This window comes from Dermacentor andersoni, chromosome 4, assembly GCF_023375885.2.
Source record: "Dermacentor andersoni chromosome 4, qqDerAnde1_hic_scaffold, whole genome shotgun sequence".
Classification (NCBI taxonomy): domain Eukaryota; kingdom Metazoa; phylum Arthropoda; class Arachnida; order Ixodida; family Ixodidae; genus Dermacentor; species Dermacentor andersoni.
This window is the reverse complement of record NC_092817.1, coordinates 127408439-127428879: the sequence shown is the minus strand read 5'-3', so window position 1 is coordinate 127428879 and position 20441 is coordinate 127408439. Positions and strand designations below refer to the sequence as shown.

At 44.8% G+C, this 20441-nt stretch overlaps 1 protein-coding gene across 3 annotated transcripts in view; it reads right to left on the bottom strand.

Annotated features, from left to right (window-relative positions):
- Positions 1 to 886: 886 nt before the first annotated feature.
- capt (adenylyl cyclase-associated protein 1) overlaps positions 887 to 20441 on the bottom strand; it is a 37117-nt gene continuing 17562 nt past the window's right edge. For 2 of the 3 annotated variants that reach the window (XM_050184778.3, XM_072287918.1), the window contains exons 2-12: positions 16314 to 16570; positions 14286 to 14363; positions 14135 to 14188; positions 12729 to 12818; positions 12536 to 12621; positions 11416 to 11521; positions 10079 to 10253; positions 7413 to 7588; positions 5643 to 5766; positions 3066 to 3292; positions 887 to 1462 (exon numbers count right to left, since the gene is read on the bottom strand). In XM_050184778.3, the coding sequence (XP_050040735.1) occupies positions 1382 to 1462; positions 3066 to 3292; positions 5643 to 5766; positions 7413 to 7588; positions 10079 to 10253; positions 11416 to 11521; positions 12536 to 12621; positions 12729 to 12818; positions 14135 to 14188; positions 14286 to 14363; positions 16314 to 16556 (1440 nt within the window). In that variant the 5' untranslated portion in view covers positions 16557 to 16570 and the 3' untranslated portion in view covers positions 887 to 1381. Of the gene's footprint in view, positions 1463 to 3065; positions 3293 to 5642; positions 5767 to 7412; positions 7589 to 10078; positions 10254 to 11415; positions 11522 to 12535; positions 12622 to 12728; positions 12819 to 14134; positions 14189 to 14285; positions 14364 to 16313; positions 16571 to 19670; positions 20078 to 20441 lie in introns of those variants that run through there. The other variant, XM_050184777.2, reaches the window with a different exon arrangement.

The following is a 20441-nucleotide window of genomic DNA, read 5'->3' as shown; positions in this document are numbered from 1 at the left end:
CAAGCTATTTAGAACTGAAGTGAAGATGCTTGAGCCAATGAGGATTTTTGTCAACAATGGACATGCACCTTATCCCCCACTGACAAAGCCCATAAGAACTGATCAGTGTACATGTTCACCTGTGTATTCTATTGTTCTCAACTGAAAAAGAAAACACTTTGCTGGAATTCAAAATTGTGCCTTGAAGTTGGAGATCAGTAAACTTGAAATCAAGCTCCTCAATTCCTCCTTGTTATCCCATTACATACTCATTACGTTCTCACCACCAGGGGGTACCACCTTCACAAAGACTGACTAGTTTTCTTCATTACATAGTGATGGTCCCGCAGCAAACTTGATGCTTTGAGGTAACGTACAGGGGTTTATTAGCCAGTTGCTTTGTGAAAGATCACATACTATGCAATGCCTGTGCCCAAATGGATGTTCCACATTCGCCACCACTGCCTCCAGGGGCTGGGAGTCCCAGGGCCAGATTATACGTACATAAGCAGAGGACAGCCATCATCGTAGCTCACCTTGTAGTACACATGTGGAGGTTGTGGGTACAACTCCCACTGATGGCAGAGGTGCCTTTCCTTTATTTTATTTCCCTTTTCCAATGCTCAGTATACAAAGTTAAGCTCTAATCCTAATCTACAAAGAATTATAGAGTCCAATTCATTAAAGTTTTTTTCTTAGCTTTTCTTGGCTTCAGTATTCATTGGTGTCACATGGCATCAGGTTTGGCCAAGTAGTATTATGGAAGGGGTACATGTGTCTTCCAGTCTGCCTCTTAGCTAATAAAGTTACTGAAAATTCTGCCAGCTAAGTCAGCTACATTTCGGATATTACTGCAGAGTGCTAGCATGACCTTTTTCACATTGTAAAAAACACACGCTAGACTGGATGCCCGCCCCAGACGTCTTTATTGAGCAATCGGTTGCAATCCTCAGACAAGCTCCACAGGCACGTTCCACAAGAAAAAAAAAAGCGTTTCAGAATCACATCGCTCCACACATTACAATTAGAATGTTTTTTTTTTTAATCATTTCCCCATTTCTGACTAGTTAAAAAAAAAGTAGAGGAGAGAGGTGAGTGTAAAAGTGCAAAATGTCGGAGGAGGACAGAAGTCTGATCAACCTGGCCGTCAGTTGACGAGGTCAGCTTTGCGCGCGCATAAATAGGGGGGGAAAAAAAACTTGGGCCGCTGCAACTTTGCTCGTAATGCTGCGTGCCGTCTGGCCCAGACAGCAGACACTGTCATGTACCGTGGCAGAAAAGGAAGAAAAGTTTTTGGAACTCTTGTTTTCGTCGTCAGCACTGATTAGGGGGTGCTTGCTCCTGATCTGCCACAGAGAAGACGAGGTGTTGGAAGACGTGTGACGCCTCCTCTGGAGCAGTCTTACGCCTTCTCGATGACGCTTGTCGTCAAGGTCTTTCCGTTCCAGATGGACTTGTACTGCTCTGGAACTGGTATCTCCATCTGCATGAAGTATAGCAACAATGTAAACATGCCAATGCAGCCTCACAGTCAGATACGATTAGAATACATTTTAAAAATATGGCTCAATGCACATTTGGTTGAGAGGGGTTGGGTATTTCATGCTACAGAAATCTTATGTCTGAAGTTCCATAGTGAATTGAAAGTATTTCTCGAGCATTAAGTCTGTCGCTGGATCCAACACAAAAGAAACTACAAGTCATCCCCTTCTTTTACGAATGACAAAACTTTGTTGCACATAACACAGTACCAAGCACACACAACTTATATGCAAGTACATACAGTAGAACAACCAATGATACATCTTTTGTGGGACCATGGGAAAAGCATGAATGCCATGGGAAAACATAACATCTGATCAGTTTTGGCACCACTATTGATGAGAGAAAAAGAGCTACACTGGTACAAGATCTTATTTGAAATTGAATGGGAATTATCACTGCCTGGCAGATTGAATGTTAAAGCACTTTTTCTGGAGCAGTCATAGCTGTGAACCACACTAAAGCTTGTACAATTTCTGTCCGGCACTTAGGCAGCCTCTTTTTGAGCACTTGCAGCCCTTCTTTCTGTTCTTGCGCAGCCTTGTATGTCAAAGTAACTGCACGAGGTATTAAGATAACGAGACAGCATTGGTGAACATTGGCGTGGAGCGACCCCTCGAGCCTTAACTCGCCTCCTCTTCACTTTTGAGTTCACGAGCACTGTTAAGATCAGCGAACAGAAATGATCTGAACATGATCGCAATCCTTGTGAACTTCCAAACAAAAAGGGCCATCCTCGGAGGCAACATAGCACCGCAAGTGAATGATGCCGCATCAGTGGTGCGCCATAGTCACTTTTGGAAGTATGAACCGGGAAAAGAAACAGCCAACAAGCCAATACACCCGACCATATGAAAGCTTAATAGGACTCGTGCTTCAGAGCATAATAAGAGCTAGGAAAATGCGACAAACAAGGATGTGTCATTGAGGTTCTACTGTACAAGCAATAGCACGAAATTGCAAGCAATACAAGATTGCACTGCAGCTCTGCTAGCTATAGTAGCGATTGTTTTGCTGTTACAGTTGTTAGGGGTACTTCAAGCAATTTTCACAGCACCTGTACAGACATATAACACACATCTTTATGCTTCTTCTACAGACACCTGATAAAGCCACATAGTAAAAATCTACACGGAGCTGTAACAATCTTTGGAGGATGGATTTGTCATCCAGCAAGTTGTGATGGATTCCAAAATACACTGGGATAAAATTCTCCGTGCCCGACACCTTTAGAATCCTCTGGCAATACACAACCTTTTTTTTTTTTCAGGTTCAGAATCTGTCACTTTCCTTTGGAAACTAACGACTGAAATGTCTGTATTACAAGTCTTCAAATTGCAATAAAAATAGCACTGGCCAACCAAACCCTTGTGATTTGTTTAGTTTAACCAGAGCTGCAAAGTATTCGAGCTTAAATCGTCATGGGGAACTTCCAGTATGTTCAAGCAAGAGGCTGCTGCAGCGCACTTCTGTGCCAACATGCAAGTGATATTCTGGCCATCCGCTGCAGCCAGGCATGCCACAAACTTAAGGCAGAAACTTACGTAGTCTCCACTGGGCGTGGGCACAGACACATTCACTTCCGATGACTTGGAGGTCACCACCTCAACATCCAGAGACTTGTCCGACAGGTAGATGTGCGCGCCGTCCGTCTTGTCCACCGCAATGGTGGGCACCCGGCCCATCGACTGCGCCTTGACACTCTGGCAGTTGATGAACTCCACCACCGACACAATGTCCTCAAACACCACAGCAGTCTTCTTGCACGAGTCTGAAATCCAATGAAAAAAGAACACTGAAGATCCGTTGTCCCAACTGGTGAATTTGTGTTGAGCCAACATGTTTAAGCATTATGCATATTATTAAACAATGTAATGCTGTATTTGTGCAATGCCATAGCAGCACTTAGTGCAACACATTTCCCAGGAGTAATGTAAGCGTATTGATTATCAGATTAAATTGTGGGTGCGTCCCGAAACTGCAGTGGGTTATGAGGGAAGTTGTAGTGGAGGGCTCCAAAATCATTTGCCCACATGTGTTTCTTTACTGCGCACCCCAAAGCACAGTACATGAGAGCTTTTGCATTCAGCCCCCTCCGAAATTCAGCCACCATGGGCGGGAATCGAACCTGCAACCTTGTGGATCCGGCCACCGAGTGCACCGCAGCAGTCACTGGGTCGCCGCAGCCGGTATATTCTTTATATTATTCATGTTCTGTAGAAATGTGTGTGCTACTTAGGGGGCTCATTTTGCAATACACAGCATTCCTCTATGGTTGACAAATTCACACGCTCTACAAAGTGAATGCCATTTTGAATGTCTCTGCAGAGGTTCATGCCCAAGACTGGCTCTTCAGCACTGCTGGAGTAGAGCCAGAGAGCAGATTCACTACAAGCCCCGTGCTCAAAATTTCAGTTGAACATGCTTAGGTGCACCTTCAAACCTTCATAATTCATATGGCGTTTTTATGATCTGCTTTATTATTATTACTTTTTTTTTCATCTTTTACAGCACCACTTTGATACAGGACATGCGCTGACTACCAATTGAATTTATTACACGTAAACAGTAGCTTATGTATACTGCAATGTCACTCCTTGCCACCCATGTCTGCGCACACACAGCCTCCAACCACACATCTGACAGCAAGTTTTAAAAAGATGGTACAGAATTCACGAAGTGCCACATCAACCTTTATTTTTTCACTGATATTACAAAAGACAGCTCAATTTAAGTGTGAAACACCATTCTTCCAACACCTGCTGCAAGCTTAGCGATCCTCCAAAACTTCAAAAGAGTCAAAGGAAGCAAAGTGTCACCAACTTTCTTGCCTTCTGGCCATTTTGGTACACCAATGCCTATAATGCAGCAGCAATGTTGTGGTTTTTAATCACTGCTACTGTGGATGGTGACACAATAACCATAACTGAAAAAGAAAAGTTCTTGCAAGAGAGACAGTTCAGACACTGCTCTAACAGTGTAGAAAGTAAGAATTGTGTAAATGTGCTTACAAACTCGGACACTGCAAATTAATACAGCTGACTGCCATCAATTCAAGCTTAGCAGGATCAACAGAATTGATTTCATTAGCTGGAAGGCAGAATTAAAAGAAGCAGAAAAAATTTCAGAACAAGCCGCTGCTCATTCAGCAGTGTGTTTACCTGATTAACCCAGCACTGAATCAAATGTGCAACCAATTCTTACAGGTTCATAGTGCAAAATAATGTGCACTCAAATTATAACGCCCAATTTTAAAACAAAACAAAAAGAAACGTAGCATGCCTCAAATTCTGGCAGTCACAAATCAGATAATACATGTAAAGCTTGCCTCACCAAATGGAAATTTATTTATAATGCCTATCATTATCAATCACAAACAGCTTTTTATTGCTACATATAAACCACCACATGTCCTTTGTACAGTTCACCGAGTTTTATATTCTGCATTTCCTGAATGGCTCCACAACCTATGTGAATGGGATAGAGGCCTATGCCTAGACTAACCACATTTCCAGTTCTTACTGTAACGAACGCAAGTCACTGGGCAGGTTAGCCACTTAGCTTTCGTAATCAAAGACAAATTGGCGTGCCACTGTGTTGTCATCCTAGGCAAGAACTTGCTCTGCCACCATGTTGTGATGACAATGGTGGCGACGCTACCTGATTGTAGGCTGTTGCTAATGCCATGAATGTGGTTCTCGCTATGTATTAGATTGCAATGTGCAGGCAATTTACGGCGCACATTAAAATTGATAATTGCAGTAATCACTCGTTGTGAGCTGCTGTTCTCACTTTCAACTTTGCTGAAGCTAGGCCTAAACCGGCATTTTTAGCGGGAGATAGCTTAACTGCATTCACAGTCCCCTCAAAGTTAGACCCTGTAGCCATTGGTGTCATGATGAGGGTAACCGTTGAGGCCGTCACAGGGGTAAGACCATACAATATAATTAAATTATATAATTAAAGGTGATATAATTTAATTATATGACAAAGGCAACCTTTAGGATAAGAATAAAACGTTTTTCCCAGTAGAAACATATGGCCGAGGGCTGTAACTCTTGGTCGAGGTCAAATTAACTGAGTACCACATATGCCTCTACAAACATCAAAAGTGGTCTCACCAATGACAATGGAGTTGACCTTGCCCTTGACCTGGATGACAGAGTTCACACACTTGTATATGCACACCGACTGGTTCATCAGGGTCTGGTCCAACACAATGTTCTGGTTGTTCACTTGGTACTCCTGCAAACAGCAGAAACAAGCAGGTATGTGTGTCAGGCACTCAACAGAGGTGAAAAATACTCCAAATTAACAGGGATTAAAAATGTTTGAAAAGCAAGCAAACATCACAACATTTCTGCAAGAGTGGGCAACCTGCCCAACAATATGGCAACATCAACATTTAAATTAAGCCTGCAATTCCTTACTCACTTGTCTGATTGTTCTCTTGCTCTTTAACAACAGAAAAGATGCTAACAAACACAGCCTGTCTTTGACATGTTCACAAGCCAAGAATTTTCACCTACCTTGACGTTTTCCTGCTCCAAATGCAGGACAAGTTTAGTAAACAAGTAAACACAGAGACCATACGCGGTACTATGTGCATCGCACCTTGCTTTAGGAACCGGAGAAACATAGGGCTTTTGGACAAGGAGAGTGGCATTGAAACTTCCCTCATAAACACGAATTTTTTGTATCTATATTCTGCTCCTTCCCAGAACTGTTTCTTGAAGTTAAAAATGGCCACAAACAATCGGCCAAAAGAAACAGAATTCTTTACATGTGGGTTTGCCTTTGTCCACGTGCTATGAGCCTGTTACACCAGCGCCATTGTCAGAGAAGCAGTGTAAACAATACCACTTCACTGAACTGCATGAATGCATTACATTCCTTCCTGTGCCCTGCTGTACACCCTTGCAACAAGCAACGATCCCACCACCCACAAAATTTTTGCCACTGCATTTCATTCGGCTAATTGGCGAAATGCAGCACATAGATAATCGTGAACAAGTTAAAACAGGTGGGACACAGTGCCGACTGTCTTCATCTATTGCTCTAGCTACAGCTCTTGCATATATGTCTCTCTATATGTCTCTTTTGAATACAGCTACAGCTCTTGCATATATATGTGAGCTGCACATATGACCAAATTGCACAAATTATGCAGGTTGCGCTTGCTGTGGGAATCAAATGTTACGTGAAGCGTTTTGCAGGCAGCAATAGCTATCCAGCATCGTTTGAGGTTCCACAAAGTGCTGCCAGATGGACCGTGTCTGTCAAAGGTGAGCAATTGTGTGCGTGATGCAAGTGTGTGTGTGTGAAGACAGCAGCGAGACAACAGTGATTGCTTGACAACTTGTTTTTTTTTTTCTTTTTGCACTTCGATGAAGGAACATTACAACCTGTTCTGTTACAACTTGGTCCATGCCTAAAAGTGGTAGAATGTCACAGTGTATGTAGCGCCAGCTGCCAAGAGAAAAAGACTGGGGAATACATAGGCCAATCCTGAAGGCAGCGCAGTCAAACACAGCTTCTCAAAGCACTGGCTGCCACTATGGAAGAATGGGAGCAACTGGCACGCTCTCGCGTTTATAAGCAGTTTGCCACTATGAGACGTGACGCACGCGAGATACAGTGGCAAGAATTACTTTACTTCTGTGGCCCAATTGAAATGGCCTCGTGCGCACACGCTCCTGCGCATTATGCGACGTGATGCAGGTGCCAATCATTTCAAAGAGTAAAGTGACGCTGGCACAAGAGAAGAATGCGTGCAATTGTGGCCTAATGGTTAAAGCTGTCAGGCATTGGGCTGTTGCACGGGGAATTCTGCTGGGAATTGAAAGATTTCCCTCCGGGGTGCTTCTAAGTGAAACAGCACTAGTACTCACCACACACCACTTCTTTCCTTCCAGCTCCAGCTTGGGAGGCTTGGCGATCTCCTGGGAAGGCTTGGAGCCAAATCGCGCAGGCGGTTGTGCCGGCGCAGACTTAGGGGCCACGGGTGCCTGAGCCCGCAACGCGGGGTTCTTGTGAGTCATCTGATCGCTGCTCACTTTCTTCAGCCCTGCAATAACCACAACACCCACGCGATGCACTTCATGCTACGGCAAGACAAGACAGTGCAGCAAGAGTTCCACGAGAACATTCACTGAAGAAACAGCCCTTACAGCATTAGCTTAGCCCAGCTAGGTTTCAAGCATCTAGGGGACTAAGCTTTGCAAGAGTATTCATTTCCAGTATGCACACATACGTAAGCACTGAGGAACGCAGCAGTGAAGTGCGCTTGCCTAGCTTCTCAACAATGGACCCTGCTAGCCTCTCGCAGCATTTATGAAGTCATCCACTTACACGTAATGGCAACATTCTCAATCAGAAAACAGTAGTCCCAGCTTGGAACACAGTGTTCACATTATATGGCTATCACTTTTGAAAGCAAGTAAGCAGCAAGGTGCATTTACAAGTCTGCTGTTACACTTGAATCTCCATGCACAAACAGAAACACAATAAATTATCGAATATAACGAACTAAATATGAAATTTTGTTGCTGATATCAGCGTGTAATGGATATGCTATAGTGAAGCAGAAGCAGGCACCAACCAATGTTCACAAATGCAGGTGGCACAAACATGCAGAAAATTCAGGTGAATAACGAACATGGCGCCAGAAGCCATTGGCAGTAACCACACTACTTCATCCTCTATCTCTTATCTGCTAGCCCCTGGCCTTATAATGAATATTAGTTATAACAAAGGTACTTGTGTGTCTGATTTGACTGTTACAACAAGGTCTTACTGCATATGGTTGAGCACAGCCATGTCTATACGCACTGTGATGAACAGAACAGAAAAATGTGCAGTATGTTGTATAGTAGTATGGTGGCATAGGGTATACAAAAGGTGTGAACACACAAGCATGAACAGAAGCAGGAGATGCGAATCATGCGTGAAGCTGAGGCGAAGTACAATGCAGTCTATCTGTAATGCTGTCAAATCCTATCACTAACTGTGTGTTAGAACATCTGGACAGATCTTCTACCCTTCCGATACACAACATAGTAGACAAAGCCCATGATCCCCTCCACTCGTGGCAACTACACCTGGAAATGCTACTGAGGCTTTTTCTGCGCAGTGATCACAAGGGGAAAAAAAGGAATCTTAGTGCAGAGTACAACTGGCCTCCTCTCCCAATGAAAAGTCTGCTGTGCCATGCTAGCACCTTGCATAGTGCCATGTTAGTGCCACAAGCACTGTTTTAGGAAAGGCATTACAATGTGGCACAGGAAGCTTCAAGGCGAACTGCAACGAAATTTTGGACCGTCTAAAAAGCCTAGTTTAAGATAATCTGGATATAGGGGAGCCTCCATGCAAAATGCGATGTTTTAAATATGACTCGTTGCATCATGAAAAGCTAGCAAGAATAGCAGTTTTTGATACTGAAAAAAGCACGATCACTACATTCGCGAGAAGTGATGCACGATTTAGTGCGAGGCTCTCGGCATGACGTTCGAGAAATCTCGAAGGCCAGAAAAGTTGATTGTTGGGCTAGTTGGTTTTCCATAATCGTAGCTGCAGCGCTTGCTTTCGTCCACTTTTCTTGTCTCTGCAGATTTTATCACGTTAAGTTACTACTTCAACTCGAAGGCCATGCTGATGCATAGCATAGATTGGTTAGGTGGTACATATACTGCTTTATGACATTTATAACAAATTTAGCCAAAGTGAAATTTTATTGCAGTTGGCCTTAAATGGGCTTCTCTCCATCAGTGTTGCTGATGGATGCTCCTTCCTTGTGTCGGAATGCCCTAAGCTGTGCAATAAATTCTATGCAAGCTTCAAACTCGAGACTTTAGTTCCTCTCGTGAAACAACAAAGCAGCACTCCCAGAGCAATCTCCATAGAAAATTGCATTTTGTAATTATGCGGCTGGGCAAGAAATAGTTGAAACATACATGCTGAGGCCTAGAATTCATTTCTGCAGAGCTTGCAACTTGCATTCAAAGAAGACAAACCATCATTTCAATTATACTACATAGCAACAGTCTATCGTCATTCGCAGCTGAAGGAGCCATCAGCAAGTTAGTGTTGTACAAGTGGTATTGTTATAAGTGCCATGCACTGTGCACGCTTTCCAAAGAATTGGCGAGAACCAAGGAAAAGGTCAATGCTGTGCACGAAGGGTAAATGGTGTGGCGTACTCTTTCGTGTTCTTTTACATGCTACAGGACCGCTTTGAGGTGATTTTTTTTTTTTGCTCACTCGGAATGCAAACGATGCTGGGGAATGTGTTGCTTAGAAACCAAACTTGCAACTCCAGCTGCCAGACGATGTGCACAATGCAAGATAAGGTCAGCTGGTATTACATTCTCACTTCTTGGAACACTGAAGGCGTGGGACACAAAAAGCTTGAGACAAGTGTTGCCTTTGTAGCAGCAGCAGCAGCAGCCTGGTAATATAGCTGTGAAAGTTTTCTCATCTGCTCCCACGGCTGCCTCAATGTGACCCATTCGCAGGCACAGCTGTCAAATAATTCCAGCATGCACAGCATCCAGCTGACCTCTGCTGATGTCCTCTCCCTTGTTGAGGTCCCTGAAGAGAGCAGCTCGGGGGTCTTCAGCGGGAATCTGGTTGTTCATGAAATCAGCCGGTGGCGGTGGCGGCGGAGGCGGGGGACCTCCCGCACCAGCAGCTGGCGCTCCACCGGTACCTGCCATTGCCATGGCATCGCCACCCTGCAGCGCACATTCCAGGGAACAGTCACACTTTTTCGTTTGTAATGTATGCACTGCCTCCACCTTCAAGCAACAAACTGTATTTAGACACTTTAAAAGTTTAAGTAACGCATCTGTTATCTTGAGAATAGTGTTTGCCTGAGCTCATTGGATGCACGTAGAAAGAAAGAAAGGTTTCCAGCAGATGACACACGGCTACTGTGTCGTCGTCCCTTCTGTCTTTCTCAGTGCTTTCTGCTGGGAACCTTTCTTGCCATCTGTTATCTGATTATACAGCGAAGGGATTAGTTTCCAGCCAAGAGAGTACACAGGATGGAGTCAAGCTCGAACCTTACTGCAGAAGCTCAGTTTCAAAAAGTACAACCTAACAATAGCGAAGTTTATGCCATAGGACAGGTTATGGCTTCCATCCATTCTCCTTTCTTTGTTATATGTGCCATGTGGAATAAGACAGTGCCTATGCCTCACTACCCAGTGTCAGTGGTGGGCCAACTAGTGTTTCCTGAACCTCTGCATTTATTATACCGAGATTTGTTCACTGTGAATGTAACAGCCCAACAACAGAAGATATTGTCCACCACACATGCTGCGGAGCACTGCAGAAACAGCTTTACTATACCAAGTTATTTCCCGATGTCCTTTGAAGGGGACTGCAACAAAATTATGGATCATGTAAAAAGCCGAGTTTCAGAAGCTGTAAATATAGACCAGCCTCCATGCGAAATTTAATACGTGAAACATGACTGGATGCATCATGAAAAACTTTAAACTCGTACTGAAACTGAAAAAAAAAATGCCACCGTTACCACTCGAAGGAAGTAATGCATGACCTAGAAAGTTGAGAACCAGCACATGTGTCTGGCATGGGCTCCGAGATTAAGTGGCACCCAAGGCTATCCGCAGATGAAAAATCTTGGAGGCAACGTACTGGGATTTAAGTCATATCTGCTAACCACCACAGGCACACGCATCACCTGCATAGGTTCTATTTAAAGGCTGCTAATAACACAATTGGACAATTACCAGCCCTTTAGCTTTGAAAAGATTGCTTCAGTGGTATTCGCTACTCATTTATAACCAAATTAGCCTAAGTGCAATTTCGCTGCAGTTGGCCTTTAACTGTAGCACAACTAAGGAGACAAAGGGATTCGGCGACCATTACCTTGGGATTCCACACAAGTCCAGTCAGGTGATGCTCCTTCACAAAGGCTTGGAGTTCTGTCAGCACAGTGAGCCATGAGCGAGCCCAGTCCACGTGAGTCTTGTCCCTGCAAATGAGGAAGCAACCCGTCACTACTGGCTTTATGTAACTGCCAATCAAGGATTACTTCAAGGTGGCACCTAGGTGAAGTCACATGTTGAGCATATAAGGCAGACAACAACAAGATAAAACTTTTCCAGCTTCAAAGCAGCCACCGGAAGAATTGTAGAGGCCAATTCGAAAGAAAGCCTAAACAGCCACACTAAGCAGTGACAACTGGGCTGACAGAAATGACAATGATGACAACAATAATGGCATGACAATGACAGCGTGAAGGCTCACATAATGCACTCCCAGTATTGAATCATGGTTGGAGCCCCCAGATACTATTACTCACAAGGGGACATGATAATGATGAACACAGGAGGACAATATCCCCACAGACATAACGAAATTTGGATGAAGAACCTTCAACAGTTGTGTTGCTGCAAAATTTCCTACAAGTGATGTGCAACAACAACTCTAATTCAAGAATAAATTTGTCAGATGTACCTAGGAACAGCACTCTGTTACGTACATAAGCAGAAAGTTGCAAACATTCAACGTTTTACCAGCCCAGTCTGTCACATGCAAGTATGACAAAGAAAATCAGTTAAAAGGATAACTTGGAGTCATGTTGAGTCAAAATTTTCCTTCCAAAGGTAAGCAAGAGACAGAAGCATCACATACTATAGCAAAGCTATCAATGAAGAATGCCACTGAGATAGAACCATGCCACCTACCCTCATCACAAGCTATGTCTGAAAACAAAAGCCATGATGGTTGCCGGTGAAAGCTACAGAAAAGTGCTTTCCAGTGCAGTGTTCATTGGCAGATAGTCTAGCGAAATGAGAGAAGAACAAAGTGCTACACATAATCATACCATGCAAGTCAATAAAGACAAATTCATAAACCTAGACATTTTATTCAAATGAAAAAGAATTTCATGTTTTAATCATTAGAGTTCTCAACACGAATAGATTCCACGTCTACTCCTCTGGACACAGTGTCCTGAACATTCTGCGATAGATTAAAAACTCACTTTTCCTTGTAGTCCACTAGAACCCTGTTGGTGTAGAACATGCAGGCATCGCTCATTTCCTTGATGAATGGAGCCGGGGCAGGCGCCTGTTAGCAATGAAAGACACGGGGATCTGATCGCACATTGTTCCCAACCGCATTTAGAATTGACACATCCTCACATCGTGCGGCTTGCAAGGACAAGAGCAACTTACTACTGTCACCCATCCAAGGGCTGGAATGGATTCGCTGATCGCTGACAGATGGTTGAAGAGCTTGCTGGTACGGTTCTTCTGCCTGAAATCCTGTAACACAGATTCAAGGCAAAGATAAACAAGTGCTAGGCCAGAGCAGCAAAGTGTGCTGCCACACAACTGACTATCACAGTGCAGCGTAGTACAATACAGAAAGCGAAACTGAAGAATCCCTCTTTTTTTGGCGCCTACATAAAGAATTTCAGCCTTTATATGGCCTCATCATAGCACTTCACTTTTCTGCGGCAGTATCAAGAGCACAATGAACACACTCCTCATATTTTCGTCTGTGTGTGAGAATGAACAATTGAGAAGCCCCAAGCACACGTGCTGAAAAATCTACAGTTAAAAAAAATTTAATTGTGGGGTTTAATCTCTTTGAAGTGGACAGTGGGTTACGATGCATGCCATAGCGAAGGGCTCCAGGGCTATTTTGACCACCTGGAATTCTTAAGCATACGCCTAAATCTAAGTACACCAGCATTCTTGCACTTCAGAGTGATGTGGCCACCATAGAAGGGAGTCAAACCTGTGACCTTGTGCTCAGCAGTAGAAGGTCACAGCCACTGAAGCACCACAGCCAGTAAATTTCCAGTTCCGTATGCAAACAGTAAGTAATGCTACATGCAGTGCAACAACAGCCTTTGACAACCCTGTGTTATCTTATCTGCACTGCCATGCACTGTCACAAACATGGCCCTCTCCTTATCTTGACAGCAAAGACACCTGAGTAGCGTTTCTTCGTCTTTCTTTTTTTGGTTTCCCTAGTGTAGTTTTGACTCTGCCCTTTGGGTTAAGGCCAAACTTTTCTCTTTTTTTTTTTTTTTTTTGAGCTCTCGTGCTTGCATGCTAAGCAACAAGAGCTATAATTGGCCCCAAAGACGGCACACATTTCAAGCTGCAAGGATAAGAAAGGCAAGCTTTCACTGCTTTCTATAGACAAAGGAAAAGAATTTGTGTTCTGCGAGATTTATGAAACAATGAAGTGTCCTAACCAGTTTTCGTAGCCTTTACAGCACACTTTAAAGGTACTACAACCCACCAGCACACTTACATCAGTCTTAGCTGGCTTAGAAGATCCTGTGAAGTCGGCAACTTGCTTCAGGACGCTAAAGAAGACGTTCACATACATGCACACACACTAAGAAAGGACACTCACTTTTTCACAGACGCACTTGTGTGAAAAAGAGAGGGGGCATCCTTTCTTGGGGTGTGTGTGAGTGTGTCCCTGTATATGAGTGTGTTGTCCTACACTCTGAAGCAAGTTACCAAGATGGATTACCAACCAGCCAACCTACAAGTTCTTCTAAGCTCTTCTGTGATGTTTTAGTTCTCTTAGGTTTGGCGATTACAAAAAGAGAGGGTACCTGAATTGCCTGGATCTGCTCGGATGTTGGCTGCAGAAGTGTCATAAGGCCATGCTGGGTGCCGGAAAAACAAAGCAAGAGAATGCATTGTAGCAGAACTTTAACATGCGGAATGTGCATGAACGGCGCAACAGCTAAGGATTTCTTTTACCTTGTCGGGCTGTCGAGACTTGGCCACGACACCAAGGAACTGTCGCTGCATCAGGAGAACTTTCTCCACCATGCTTGCCTGTTGATTAGGTGAGGTAAAATTAGCATACATCAGATGTACATAGATCTATAGCACATACTGTCATATGTCGATGTACCTGTGGCTTTCCTGGTACTTATTAGAAATGCCTCACTTTTGGCTGCATTGAAGGCAACAGACTCGCAAGTACAAGACAAATGTGCATAGCATGCACTTCACCCATTTACGAAATTGCAATGAAAATGCAATATAAACATTGAAATAGTCAAAGCTGTTCTAAAATGCTGTTTGAATACTTCCAAGCAGCAAGTACTGCAATGTTGTCGGTGATACAATAGATATACTATTGCTGATAACTTAATATAGCGTACATTACGGAAAAATGTAACCAATTACAATCACACTTGCCTTCCTAAGAACTAGCTTGTTTCATTTCTCAATTACACCCTCAGGAAGTAAACGAGCCAAGAAATTCATGAAGTACTCTAAGGACACATTAAAACACCAGCTGCAATGCTGGAGACTCTCCTAACATATTTACCAGCCCCATTTTCAGCAATCTGCATTTCATTATGATGACAAATCAGAATGCTGTTCACGGAGTTCTAACTGTTTCCTGTGCAGCTTTAAAAAAAATTTTTTTTTAGTGGCAGCCCACTCGAGCTGACAGCCGTAGATGCAAACACATGTAAAGCTTCTTCGTTCCTTAACCAAGATCTGCTCTGTCATGAAAGAAACATTCTCACCAGCAGCAACTTCTGATCCCAGGCTTTGAAGGCGGAAGTAGCATTGCTGTCTACGAATAAAAACTAGTACTTCGCTAAACTAACACTAGTACAATAAAACTAGCCTTTTGTTAGTGAAGACAGTGGCTCAACAAAAAACAATAGACTGTGAAATGCAATGAACTATAAGTAATTAAGCCTCTATTGCGAGTAATTTAATGCCACAATGGCTTGTCCTGCTCTAACAACCACTACTCTTCATTCACACTTAACTTCACTCTTCCTAGCACTGCACACCCCATTGTGCCCTAGTATCGTATCCTAGCACTCCTAACCATAAGCGTGTGTAGCATGTGCAACATTCTTCCAGCTACAAAAGAATGCACAAACCAAAGTGCAAAGAGTGCAAATTCAGTGGCCATGCCATGCTGAATACACTGGTACTCATCAGATCACCAAACCTAAGCACAGTAAAACGAACGTTTGAGCAAATTTGTGATCCACTGTAGCCAGCTATCCTGCAGACTGACAGATGGACCGAAAGGCAGACATATATGAAGAACTTCCATCAAATTATTTATTATGAACCAGTGTAAAAAGACCATTTCATCCCGAGCTTTGCCCTTTCAATCTTGAGTCTGCTCCAACACTAGCTGGCCAGGAAAGCTAAACAGGTTTGGCATCAATTCCTGTGAGAGATATGGCCTGGACTAGCAGAGTGCCGATGCCTCTTCTGTGGCGGAGGGCTCCAGAGGTCCACCCTGAGTGACAGTTACAGTGCCCATACAAGAGATTATCCTTACCCTTCTTAGTAACTACTCCTCATAACCCAGAAAAAAAAAGAAAGAAAAGACAGATATGTGCAATAATATGCGCATTACATTATCCCTAACACCTTGGCTGGGATAATGTAAGAATTCTAGTCCAGCATTTTTTTTTTTTTTTCGCTTCATCAGTGGTCTACAGCAGAGCTTGCCCTATGTTATCACCAGTATTGGTTGGTCACGAGTGGCGGATGGCAAGAAAGAAATGGAACTGAGTGAATAGAATTCTTACAATATTCCTGCTACCTTGCAGAAAGTGTCCACGGAAGTGTCCACTTCCTCGACAACATTGCTGTGGCAGCGCCACACACACACGCCCACACCCACCCACACACACACACACACAATGGTATTGGTAGAAATTAGGCGCGCGCGCCTAATTTCTACCAATATCATTGGCAAGCAGCTGAACAGGTGTGGATGCAGTCATGGGTACCCACGTGAGTCTGGACATCTCCCCCAATGGTGCGGCTGAGGGCCATGTAGGCCTGCACAGGCCCTTTAAGGAGCGCCTCAAAGCCCTGCACCGAGGCCGACACCAGCTCCACTGAGGTGCCACGCTGCAGAAGGCGCGCTGCTGGAGAGCCCCCGCCTCCTCCAAAGGCCTGACCCTCACAGCGCTCCAGCCGGAAGGCCACCTGCTCCAGGCGGTCCACCAGCGCAGCCAACTCCGGGACTGACATGGTCGTCACACTGCCTGCAAGGTTCAAAAGGCATGCCTCACTTGTACCTCAAAGCTGGACAGGTTGGTTGCCCTTCGTAGTAAAAGCATAATCGACATGCACAAGGATTATGTAGCAGAGGACACACCAGCAGCGCCAAATCGCCATCAAAACCTTTAGAGACAAACACAACTTGCACAACAAATCAACGTGCAAATAACTAATTGACAATAATTTGTTTTTTTTGTTAATTATTATTATCCCCTTCAGGGTACGCAACACAAGTGCAGAAAATAAGCTACCCATTGCTCAAAGGTTCAAGGCAATGGCTTTGTCAGATAAGAGGAGTAAGTTTCAAGTACTGAAGCAGAATTTCTCAACGGAGTTCAATGAAGACTCTGGAAGGTAAATATTTTGAGAACTGTCTGTCTGGCTCACTCTATGAAACATCTGCATTTTTGTGTACCCTTACTTATATTCTATGTTCACCAGAATTAAAGCCACCTTCCCTGCCCTTTCCTGCCTTACCTCCACCACTGGTACAGTACTGACCATTCACACACCCCGAACTTGGCACTGTGCTGTGGATTGTCATAATAAATATTTTTGGGCTCTGTTTTTTACTTATTCACATGTAGGATTCTCCAGCCATTTGTAGCGGTGTCAACAGCAATACCTCAAATTATAAAGGGCTGACAGTGACTGAAGCTGTTAGGCAGTTGCAACACGAGCAATTTCTCAAATGACTAACTTTAAAAAAAAACTAACAAAACACTGTGATGACAACAGGATTCAATCCATAGCCGCAGACATCCCGGCCGATGCCAATTTATTAACATACCATGACGCCAAGCAACCCCTAAGTAAACAATATGACAAGACTGGAAGCTGTGCCTTATCAAGCATAACAATAGTTTCGCAACAATCTGTTTGCAAAAAATAACTGATGGCATTTCCAGCTGGTCATATCTAAAAAATATTTCTAGGCAACAAAGAAGCAAGAGAAAATTAGTGAAATTCTCAAGGCGCAAAGTGAGATGGTGTAAAAACAGCAGAATGCGCTGCTAAGAGTTGGAGATGCGAATGAGCGAAACTGCCAAGGGCTTCGACAATGCCCCTAGCATGATGCTAGTGCATGTGCGACAATCTGGTGCAAGCAATGCGCAGATTGGCAGCATGCACCTGAGTACTTGCTGCAACTGATATAGCCCCAAACACTGCGATTCTTGCTGCACAAAAGATTGTGCTACTGTAGCTCTAGACAAAAGTGATTTTTTTTTTTTTTTTTTCTGGCTTGGCACCCTTAACACTTTCTTGTTCCTAATTAAACATTAGTTTCATATGTATTCCCAATTTTGTGGGCCTGTTCACTAGGTAAACTTGTAGGTGGCCCGTGGCAGCCCAGTATCATTTAGACGCATACTTCTGCTTGGAAGAGGGATGAAAAGCATGAAAGCTATCAGCATGATTGGTAGAGAAATGAAGCTCTAGTCATGATGACCAGCTACGTCCACGTTTTTCCGAATAGCGTTCCAGAACTTCAATAATACAAGAATATTTAGGGTACTGAGCACGTTCTTGTTTATGACAGTGCTTCTGCGTAAAATGTTCGGCTTGTTTCGCACTACTTTTGCATGGACTGTGCCACCCGAGATGGCTATCTGCATGCTGGCATCTGCCTATCCCTACTGCATTCGTTTTAATTTTCATGTAATGAACCCCATCTGATCATTCTAATGACTGAGAGTGGAAATTTTATAAAAGTAATTCTTCTGCATTTTCTTCACGTACATTAAGGACGCCTGGACACAGGGTTTCTTCAAACTTTCTGATAGTTCAAGGATTTTTGAGAAGTTGGGCACCCCTGCCCTGATCAAGAAGCCAAAACTAAATGATCTGGGTGCCACACCCAACATAACACTCATTTCCTGTTTCAAGGTATGCTCGTGGGCAAAAAAAAAATGAAGAGAAAAAGAGAGAGAGCCTCAATCTATGCAAGTATTTTGGACCAAACTGTTTTAAGCAGTGTCATGTGGTGACAGATGGGTCATTTGTTGCTAAGGCAACTAGCGTCACTACAGTTTTTTATCGAGTATCACAATATATTTCGAGCCGAATGTACATAGTCTGGTGCTGCCGGTTACAAGAACCCAAACGCTCTACATAGCTCTGACAGCTATAGCAATTTGCGAAAAACTGGCTAATTATTACACGAACGAAGCAGTGAGATCTCCGCGGCTAATTAAAAAGCTTGATCAGATATGCCAGCACGACAAAGTCGAAACGCAGTGAGTGCAATACAGCTGCAAGGTAAAACGCGCTTTGTGCCCGTACACAAACAGCTGTATCCGCCCTCACAACGCCGGTGTCCGTGCCGAAAGAAGGGCGAGCTTTGAGCAAGAGCAAAACTCAAGACCTGTCGTCGCCACCTGCTGCTCGACTTGGCCCTCCACAATGCGCACAGGCTCCGTTCCAAGGGACAGAGCAAAACAGCAAAATAAACTCGCACCCAGCAGTAAAATCTCGATGGCCTGCTCAGCCCCAAACAACGCGCAGTTGGAAAAAGAAAAGGAAAATAAAAACGCGGGGGTGGGGTCTGTCTCTTCCAGACAGCGCCCAGCGTAGCAGCATCCAAGTTCAGGTGCAAAGGGTGGGAGCAAGTGCCAGTCCAAAATAGACACGACACGCAACAGACAGCGAAGATCGTAAGAAGAGAAAGAAACACTTCTAACGATGCGCATTATTTAAACTAGTTTATGCTCCAGGAAGGCGGAGGCAGCCGCAACGCCCGAGTGATCACCCAGCCGCATCGATAGGCGTTGCAGAGTAGGATCCGAAAATTGCTGGAAATTGGCCCGGCGACGAGAAGGAAGAAAAAACAAGAAAAGTGGCTAACAAAGCGTCGCCACCCACACCGAAGAAAAATATGCTGTGACTCAACCGGCCTCGCAATCAAACGTGCCGTGCCGTCCGTCAGAGAGACCGGCCTAACGACTGCAGGCGGGAAAGCCGGCCCGGAGGGAGCAGACGACATTTCGGCGCGCCTGTCAGCGTGAAATACGAAAAAAAGGTACGGTTCGTCTAAACGATCGCGAAGCGCCGCCGAGAGCGTTGCCGACGTTCGAAAACGCTTACCGAGGTGATCGCGAGCCACTCGAAGTCCCGCGAGCCGAGTGAGCACAGCGTTGAGACGGTCTTCAGACATCTATCCAAACAAAGTCTGGCGGCGGCGGCAGGGCGGGACGCTCTGTGGAGGTATGACCAACACCGGCGGCAGCACGGCGAGCGGTACGTTCGGAACGAGGCAGCAGCAGCAGCGCTCGCAGCGAAACGACCAGCGGGCAGGCAGACCTGTTTCCACTCGTCAAGGGCGCGAGCGATCCCTTCGCCGTAAAGCGGGGACGTTCGCTTCGCAGCAGGGTCGTGGACGCCGGGAGGAACGTTCACAAAACCACGGCGAAGAGATGCTTCGCTGGTGCTGCCGCTGCGAGCCAAACGTCGGGTCCTCCAAGCAGCCAGCGATCCGCTACCTCGGGGAGCTCGCGCGCACGATGCTTGGCATGAGGGGGGAGGGGGGGACATCCTTCCCAAAATACACACAAGCAGAGCTTCCGCCGCCGCGACGCTCCCAGCGCCGCCCGTTGCTCTTTGCTGCGGCTGCTGATGCACGCGCGCAAAAGACGACGAAACCGGTATATCAAAAAAACAAAACGCGGGAGAGGAGGACGCGTGTCGCCGCGCGAGTTCTTTTGCTCTTCCAACGGCATCGCAGAGTTGCTCACCCCGACGAAGCTCCTTAAACTTTTTTTCGAGACCGAAAACCCGGTTTTCTTACTGGGGCCAGTGTTATTCGTTTTGCTCGCGGCTTCCCAATAATCGGGCACGTCTGCTAAAACCGGGACGGTT